The sequence below is a fragment of the Pongo abelii genome, chromosome 2 (genome assembly GCF_028885655.2).
Source record: "Pongo abelii isolate AG06213 chromosome 2, NHGRI_mPonAbe1-v2.0_pri, whole genome shotgun sequence".
NCBI classification, from domain to species: Eukaryota; Metazoa; Chordata; class Mammalia; order Primates; family Hominidae; genus Pongo; species Pongo abelii.
The window spans coordinates 109,807,597-109,817,431 of record NC_085928.1 but is presented as its reverse complement, the minus strand read 5'-3'; the positions used below and the strand labels follow the sequence as shown (position 1 = coordinate 109,817,431).

General features: G+C 43.7%; 1 protein-coding gene across 1 annotated transcript; it reads right to left on the bottom strand.

Annotated features, from left to right (window-relative positions):
- Window positions 1-3,683: 3,683 nt before the first annotated feature.
- Window positions 3,684-9,319, bottom strand: LOC129058374 (zinc finger protein 239). Its single transcript, XM_054551155.2, has 2 exons — window positions 9,290-9,319; window positions 3,684-7,625 (listed from the first exon to the last, which is right to left on the bottom strand). The coding sequence occupies exons 1-2, from the start codon at window positions 9,317-9,319 to the stop codon at window positions 6,930-6,932; spliced, it is 726 nt and encodes a 241-aa protein (XP_054407130.2). The 3' UTR covers window positions 3,684-6,929.
- Window positions 9,320-9,835: the final 516 nt, after the last annotated feature.

The following is a 9,835-nucleotide window of genomic DNA, read 5'->3' as shown; positions in this document are numbered from 1 at the left end:
TGAAGCCATTGTCAGAATGAGGACTAATAGACGGAGGGAAGTGTTGGGAGAATGAAGCTGATGGGAACTCAGGGTAGACGGGCAAAGAGGAGGAAAAGGAGACAAGGGAGACCACGTGGGAGGCAGGTGGGGAAATCCAGTTGGTTCGTCTCAGACTTTGGTACCTACAACAGGTGACCTTGCTCAGCTGAAGTAGGTCAAAGATGCTCTTTAGTCATTGTCCATTCATTCAGCAATTTACTGAGCACCTTTTATGTAAAAGGCACTTTGCTAGGTGAACTAAGGGACCCACAGGGAATGAGACCTGGTCCTTCTCTCAACACAATCCAGCAGGGGAAGTAAGACCACCACAAGGCAGAACATGCTGAGCAGGAGGACAGCTGAGGATAATTGCAGGGAAGTTCAGACGAGGGTGGATGCTGCTTTGATTTGGGGTGGATCATGAAAAAAGTGGCATTCAAGCCAACCTCAAAGGGTGAGTAGGAGTCCCAAAACCTGATGGGAGAGGAGTTGTGTCTAGGAGGACTTGTCTGGAAAGCATGAAGCATGTTGGGAACAGTGTACTGCCTTGGCTTGATAGATGGAAGGCATGCCAGTGACACCCTGGGTGCTTGCTAATGTTCATGCTGTGTGAGATGTAAGGTACAGCTAGTCTGAAACCCTTCCTAGCACTGGCTCCTTTTGCAGTGTGGATGTTTTGTTAATAAAGAACAGGTTTGTGCTTCCCCCATCACTAAGCAGTGCTTAGCTTAAAATGTCATGCAGCCTGGTCTAGTAAATAAAATATACAGTGCAGCTCTCCAGATCCCCTAGTTGCCAGCAATTATCAGTCTGCTGGGACCTGGCAGGAAGGAGAGAGTTTAATGAAAGGGTGATTTACAGAGGTTTGGGGAGGGGATGGGGAGACACCAGATACCAGCAAGAACTAGAGCCTCTGCCACTCCTAGCTTGAAAGGGCACGGAAGGAAATGGTGTAGCTGAAGTCATGCAGCTGTGGTTACAGAGGGACACAGCCACTGCCAGAACCATGGTAGCAGACAGAAGTACCCCGTCCCATTCTCATGCCTCCCTCTGACATACCAGTGCATCCCACTAGGAAGCCAGAAGTAAGGGACCCAGGGTGATGCCACCCACAGGTATCTCTGCCCCAGGGCAAAGAGGTAGATGATGGATCTGGGGTGCAGACAAGAATAACCAATATGCAGGCCAAGGAGTGGAGTCAAAGAATAACTCTGTGGGGCAGAGACCAGTCTCTACCCAGAGCTGCTTGGCCTCTGGTAGGACATGGATCTCTCTACTCTCTAATTTCTACCTCTGCCACTTCCCTGAATGGCGCAGCTCCTCTAAAATGAGTGGGAGAGTAAACCCTTGGCCCTTCCCACCTTCCAGCAGACATTAACTTCATCCAGTCCCTGGACTCCCCCAACACCCACCCCCAGAGAAACCTGGTAATTTCAGTTTCTCTGGCTGTACAGGTTATCCCCTGCTGCCCTGCCCTAGAGATAAGGCACTGTTAGGCCATGTCTCAGAGCAGGAAAGCAAATTAATAATAATTGTTTTATTTTATATAGTAGTTACTAAGCACTTACTCTGCGCAGTGCTCTTCTTAATGTGTTTTACTCAATCCTCACTGCATCCCTTAGATAGAGTGTTAATATCGCCATTTTATAGACAGGGACAGTGAGGCACAGAGAGTTTAAGAAGTTTGCCCACAGGTATGCAGTAAGTGGAGAAGGGACTGGGCTGTGGGCATTGAGTGGCTGCTGAGTCTGGACACCACAGCCCACACCAGGGGTGGACATTGCTCCATTCAATTTACTGTCTCCCTGATACGCCACCTGTAGCCCACACCGAGCCATGCACAGCTGCAGTGGTCACTTCCCTGGCCACCGTCTCCATCCAGGCAGAGGTGTTTTGGTCCCTTCACCACTTAGTTCTGCTTTGCCCTTATGTCCAAAGCAAAACCCTTTTTACTCTACTTTTGTTCTAGTAAAAAATTAACTTCCCTTCATTCTGCAATCCTTAGCCAGGTGTCTGCCCAAGACAACTAGCAGTTTCACACAGATGCTAAGTCTCATGCAAACCAAAACCAAGGAGTCACACAGCTCATTTCAGATGCTTATTGTGTAAACACACAAGATTAGCAGTTGCTTTCATGAATGTCTGGGTTTCTATGCACACCCTACACCTTGCCTTTGTTAAAATAGGCTGTTTTAACAAGGGAAAGGGCCCTGGTGTTTGCCAAAAGAAGGGGGATTTGGCAAGAAATAAGGATTTTCTTATACTTTGGATGGACATTTTTTATTCTTATACTTAAAAAAATTATTATACTTTGAAATTTCAACTCCCTGTGACGGATGCCATGCAGCTTGAGCTGACAGATGTTGCAACTGTAATTCACCTCAGGCTTTCCTTGTTGCCAGAAGTCAAGCCAGTGACTGTTCCTAGCACCCCCTTTTTGCCTACTAGTGATTGAAAGATAAAGTACATCTCATGCTGGAATTGACCTGGAGGTAACTGGAGACATTTTGAAAGTCAACCTTCCAGTTTGTTAAAAATCTCTAAAATTGACCCTCTAGTGTTGGGGACTATAGATCCACACCCAAGAGAGGACCAGTTCCTGACTTAATTGGAGGGCTAAACTCATAGCGGTGAGCAGCAACCAGCATTACAATACAGTCCTGTGCTGCTTAACAATGGAGAGTTCTGAAAAGGGCATTGTTAGGTGATTTCATTGTTGCATGAATATCGTAGAGTGTACTCAAACAAACCTAGATGGCATGTCTAAGTACATGCTAGGCTCTGTGGTATAGTCCTAGGCTATATGATATATACCCTACTACACCCTAACTATGTGGTACAGCCCCACTGCTCTTAGACTACAAACTTGTACAGCGTATTATTGTACTGAATACTGTAGGCAATTGTAGCAGAATGGTATCTGTATATCTAAAAATAACTTAGAAAAGGTACAGTAAAAATATGGTATGAAAGATAAAAAATAGTATGCTTATATAGGGCATTTACCATGAACGGAGTTTGCAGGACTGGAAGTTGTTCTGGATGAGTCAGTGAGTGAGTGGTGAGTGAATGTGAAGGCCTAGGATGCTACTGTACACTTCTGTAGACTTTACAAATATTGTACACTTAGAGTACACTAAATTTACTTAAAAATTTCTTTCTTCAATAAGTTAACCTAATGTAACTTTTTACTATATAAACTTTTAAAATTTTCTGACTTTTGTAATAACACTTAGATTAAAACACAAATGCACTGTAATGCTATACAAAAAATATTTTATTTTTATAAGCATTTTTCTCTTTTTAAATTATTTACTTCAACTTTTTGTTAAAAACTAAGACACAAGCACATTAGCCTAGGCATACACAGGGTCAGGATCATGAATATCATCATCTTCCACCTTCACATCTTGTCCCACTGGAAGGTCTTCAGGGGCAGTAACATGCATGGAGCTGTCATCTCCTATGATAGCAATGCCCTCTTCTGAAATACCCATGAAGGACCTGCCTGGGACATTTCTTAAGGAGGTGTCCCTCTTTTCAGAAATATGTCCATGGTGGTTTGCTTGGTATTTCCTTTTTTCATCATAGATTTGCCAGTAAACAGATAAGGCACCGTGAACATTCCTATTAATGAAAACCTTTTGGTGTTGGGGTCCATGTTTTCAATTTTTTTTTTTTTTTTTTTTTTTTTTGAGATGAGTCTTACTCTGTCGCCCAGGCTGGAGTGCAGTGGCACGATCTCGGCTCACTGCAACCTCTGCCTCCCAGGTTCAAGTGATTCTCCTGCCTCAGCCTCCCTAGTAGCTGGGATTACAGGTGCGTGCCACCACACCCAGCCTTTTTTTTTTTTTTTTTTTTTTTGTATTTTTAGTAGAGATGGGGTTTCACCATGTCGGTCTGGCTGGTCTTGAACTCCTGACCTTGTGATCTTCCCGCCATGGCCTCCCAAAGTGCTGGGATTACAGGAGTGAGCCACCGCGCCTGGCCCAAACTTTTTAAGGAGTTTCTTGAAGTCTGCAAAAGCTTTTGCTAAAATCCCTACTGCAAATTTTCTTGATGGTGGTTTTCTGCAGTTTTGTTTTCTCTTGCCTCTTCAGCTGTGTCCCTGTTCCATTTCCAACAACTCATTAGTCAATTCCTCAGGAACCACCTCTAGGAGCTCCTCAATGTCATCCTCATTCACACCCAGGTTAAAGCTGTTTGCCATCTCAACCACAGCCTTGTGGATTTTTGCAACCTGGTCATCCGTGGCAAATCTTCTGAAGTCATAAACAAACCTCGAGTGTCTCCTTCCAGATGCCATTCAGACACTCATTGGTGACATCACCCTAAGCCCAAGCAAGGTTCTTGATGCAGTCTTAGATGCTGTAATCCTCCCAGAATTGCATTAGTGTCTTCTCAGTGTCTCCCTCAGATAATAGCAGCAATAGCCTGGGGAAACGTCCTCTTTAGGTAGTGAGCCTTAAAAACTGCTCCAACTCCTTGATCCACTGGTTGGATCAAAGAGTTGATGTTTAGAGGAAGAAACACCAGTTCGATATTAAGACAAAGATCAGCAATAAAAGGACGTACAGGAGCATTATCAACAACAAGCAAAATCTTGAAAGGTATGTTATTCTCCAAACAGTACTTCTCCATTTCACTGGCATAGCAATTCAGGAGGGCATATTGGAAGAGAAGCTGGGTCATCCATGACTTGTTATTGCTCGTGTAGTACACTGGCAGTGTGTGCTTATTGATATGCTTGAAGGCCCTGGGGTTCTCACTGTGTCAAATCACAAAGGGTTTTAATTTGTGGCCAGCAACATTGCCCCCAAACATTGTTATCCAGTCCTTCAAAGCCGTGAATCCTGCCATTGACTTGGCCTCCTTATGGATGACAATCTCTTCAGGCATCTTTTTCCAGAACAGGGAGCCTTGATCCATATTAAAGATTTGCTCTGGCAAGTAATTTTCCCCCACAATCAGCTTATCTAGAGTTTCCAAAAATTCTTCAGCTGCCTTCACATCAGCACTTGTAGACTTAGCACTCACTTTCACAATTGTGTAATGAATAACAATTCTTGAATCGTTTAAACCACCCAGAGCTAGCAATAAATTCAACAATATAGTCAGGTCCAGCCTTTTCTATCTACGTAACAAACAATTTAGCTGTGATTGTCATGGTGCTGAGGGACATGCTTGCGTGTCTGGTCTTCAATCTAGGTCAATATCAGACATTATCCATATCTGATATTGGCCCTTCTCAAATTTTTGTTAGTCTCATTGCCTTTAATGAAGCAGATCCTTTAACAGCTTCCATCACTTTGCTCTTGTTCTTTAGGATGGCAGCTATGGTAAAATGGGACATGCCTGACTGGTGAGCAATAACCATCCCTGATTTTCCACCTTCACAGTCCTTAATCACTTTTAATTTTGTTTCCAGGTCAATTACTCAACATGGCCTCTTACTGGCAAAATTAGCCATGGATTTTAAATGCTCAGGGGACATGATGAACAAAACATGAGATTAAATCAAGCACAAGAGGAAATGATGCAGTCAAGAGATGTGGTAAACATGAGATAGATGAGGCTGCTGCTGGTCAAACACAGCATACTGTTTTGCAGTAAACTTTGAAAAAATAAGTGGAAGGAGCACACTTTGAAATAACAATGAAAAGCACAATAAAATACATAAACCAGTAGCACAGTCATTTATTTATCAAGTATTATGCACTGTACATAACTGCATGTGCTATCCTTTTATATAACTGGCAACATGGTCAGCTTATTTACACCATCATCATCACAAACATGTGAGTAATGCATTGTGCTACCACATTATGACAGCTGCAGAGTCACTAGGCCATAGGAATTTCTCAGCTCCATTACAACCTTATGAGACTACCGTCAAATATGTGGTCTGTTGTTGGCTAAAACATCATTATGTGGCACATAACTGCCCATACTGAGACACATTGCATTCCTATTATATTTTTCCTTTAGTCTAAAGGTAATCTCTTTTTGTGTAAGTGGCAGATGATTAGGATATTACTTTTTAATTTTATACACACACATGATCTGTTTTATTTCCTTGTAAGGAAAAGTCAAGCTATATGGTCTAGAGAGAAGAGAACAGGCCCTAAGACTAGGATCTCATCCGTGAGCAGCTAGCAACTGAAGATAAGAGAGAAGGATATTTTTAAAGACACCCCTCTAGCATGTCTAATGGTCAACGATTGCAACGTTTCTGACAGAACACTTCTGTTCTGAGAGGCTCAGACCCCTTAGCCCTATGGACAGGGTTTAATACTTCATCTTGTTAACTTTGGTCTGCAGTTCTGGTCTGGTAGGGTTCCTTTGATTCATGATTCTATCATCCTATGTATCCTTCACTGTTTTGGTCATTCCTAAAGGCAGCCTACATTTGAATGAGGATGTGACATTCTAAATTTTAGTACTGCTCATAGTGGGCCTTCTAAGCTTCCTAACTCTAGCACATTAAAGCTTTGAAATAACAATAAAAAGTACAGCAAGCTTTACTGTGCTGGAGTTACCCTGGAAAAATTACAAATCTTCAAAGCAGGTGAGATCTTGCAAGATTATTATTACGAGTTTCTTGATATGAGGAATTTCTCAATGAATTAAAATTTAATCAACTTTGTAGAAATGAAGAGCTCCTCAATTTCCTGTCAATCAAACTGGAAGACAGGACCTGGCATCTACCTCTTGGAACTCCAAATCTGACTGGAGGCACACGTACAAAAATAAGGCACGTGAATAAAACACCATACAAGCAGAGTGAGTTTGTGGACCCAGATTTCCAGCAGTGAACAGTCCATGACCTCTCACATACTTCCTAGTATTTATAAGATGCTGGCCTGGCTGAAGGCAAGCATATAACATGACCATTCAACTCTGCCCCATTAACAGTGGGCCCTAACCCAAGCAGCCAGCTGAGGTTTCTTCTGGGCATGAGTTGTCTGATGGAGAATAAGATGGGAGCTCTGGCCAAAGGCTCTTCCACACTCATTACACTGATAGGGTTTCTCCCCTGTGTGAATTCTCTGATGCACAATAAGGTATGAACTACAACTGAAAGCTTTGCCGCATTCATTATACTCAAATGGCTTCTCCCCCGTGTGGATCCTCTGATGGACAGTCAGGCCTGAACTCCGGCTGAAGGCTTTCCCACACTCATCACATTCAAAAGATTTCTCTCCAGTGTGGATGCCCTGATGAACTATGAGATTTGAGCTCTGGCTGAAGGTCTTCCCACATTCCTGACATTCATAGGGTTTCTCACCAGTATGGATCCTCTGATGTCGTATGAGGTGTGATCTCTGTCTGAAACCTTTTCCGCACTCATTACATAGGAAAGGTTTCTCCCCTGTGTGAATTCTTTGGTGCACGATAAGGTTTGCACTCTGACCAAAGGCTTTCCCACACTCCTTACAGATAAAGGGTTTCTCTCCTGGGTAGTTTTGTTGCCCTCTTTCCTTGTCAAGGGCACTCCTGTCTCTGAAGGCAACACCTCTGGAAACTCTCTTCCTTCTCCTTGCTCTGGGTCCTGCCTGGCTTCCCTGATGCCTCTTGCACTTCCCTTCCCCACTAGGGCTTCTCTAAACCTGGCTGCCAGAGGGGCTACACTCTGAAGCCTTTCATAAGTTGTGACTTGTATTTTGACTTCTGAAACTGGCCCCTTGTTCTTCTCCCTGTGAATTCTTGAATGTGAAATACTTTTTGAGCTTAGAGTAAAGAAGTTATCAAATTCTTTACCTTTCTGGCTTTCCTTCTCTAGGGAGATTTTTACATCCTTGATTTCTGCTGGCCTTATATTTCTAGTCCTCGTACTCAGCATCTCCCTGGAAGGATCTCTCTGATGAATATTCAAACTGTCTTCCCAATTTTTGAATGCTCCAATTTTGCATTCTTGGGAATCATTGTTCCGGAGTGCTCTGGAGGTGGCTCAGTGTATCTCTGTTTCTTCTGATACTTCCTGCTTTGGAACCAACTCCTTGATATCTGATTTGGTTTCATAATCTAACAAGAGATACAGAAAACAGAAACATCACCTGTTTCCTATGGTGGAGACAAAACATCTTTAAGTGATACTAATGTATACTCTAGACATTTGTGATGCTTACATATCAATAGCACATGTACATTCTTAGTGTGACTGCAAAAGGTCAGCAGACAGCCAGGAAGGGCAGAGGAGAGAGGCAGCAGTGTTTGGCATTCACAGACACTGCAAAGGATGAAAATGTTTCTTTTCCTCAGCCTGAGGCTCTGGCGGGTTATAAAGACCTCTCAATTTGGGACAGGGAATGGCCTGATTCCACGGACTGCTCACACCTCTCTTTATCCATGTTCTTGTGTTTCTGAGCCAAGCTGCACCTCAAAGTGCTGCACAACCTTTGGGAGTGCTGCTTGGTTCTCAAACAGCCAGGTGGAGCTCAGGAGGCTGTCCTGTATTATGGGGAACTCAAGATGTACAGACCTGAAGGAAAGTTTTCATACTTCTGCTGAAAGTGAGCTTGGAAAGAGCCTTCTGGGCTTTTTTTCCCATTCCTTCCCCTTTTTCCTTTTCCCATTTCTTATGCATTATTTCCTTCCCCTCACTTCTCCTGTTCCCTTCTGCTTTCCTCTTCTTTTCTCCCTTTTTCTTCCTCAACTCCTGTTATCCTTTCCACTCCTCCTCTAATCTCTATTTTTACTTTAAAACTCTTCTCTTGGCTCATGCCAGTAATCCTAGCATTTTGGGAGGCCAAGGCAGGAGGATCACTTGAAGCCAGTAATATAAGATCCACCTGGGCAACATAGCGAGACTCCATCTCTACAAAAAATAATAAAAATTAACAGGGAATGGTGTGCACCTGTGGTCCCAGCTACTTGGGAAGCTGAGGTGGGAGGATCACTTGAGCCTAGGAGTTCAAGGCTGCAATGAGCTGTGATTGTACCACTGCATTCCAGCCTGGACAATAGAGCAAGATTTGTCTCAAGAAATCTAAAATACAAGAAAAATAAAAAATAAATAAAAATAAACTCTTTTCTCATTTCTGTTTTGGAATAAACTCTCATAACCTCTAATTCTCTGTGCCATCATCACTGAGGTCAGCCTTATACTTGTTGAAGAGAGCCACTCATCCACTCAACAATTTGTTCAGGCTTGGTAAGCCTCAGAATTTGGGGAGACTCCCAAATATAGTATATCCTCCTGAGCTCTCAGGGCTGTGAAGATGTACTTTGCAACTGTGTCCAGAGCTGACTGAAAACTATCTTATACCGAAGTGTAAAGACCTTCAGGGCTCTCCATGCTGTAAAATCCCTGAAGCTGCAGACCCTCCCCAGCACTGAGAGCCAGCAGAGACCCCACTGCCTCTGCAGAGAAGGCAACCCTGAATGGCAAGGGTGACAGGGGCTGTACTCAGGTCATCCCCACCAAATTCTAGCTTCCAGTTCCAGTTTCAGAGCAGGTGCCAAATGGGGCCTCAGTAAGGAGCTGCTGCCACCAGATAGAGATAGAAATTCCAGGCTCATTTCTGAGGCTGTTGCATCTGACTTCTCTCCAGCAGCCCTGACCCAGGTTCTCTTTTTTTTTTTTTGAGATGCAGTCTCGCTCTGTCACCCAGGCTGGAGTGCAGTGGTGCAATCTCGGCTCACTGCAAGCTCTGCCTCCTGGGTTCACACCATTCTCCTGCCTCAGCCTCCCGAGTAGCTGGGACTACGGGTGCCTGCCACCACGCCAGCAAATTTTTTGTATTTTCTAGTAGAGATGGGGTTTCACCGTGTTAGCCAGGATGGTCTCGATCTCCTGACCTCGTGGTCCGCC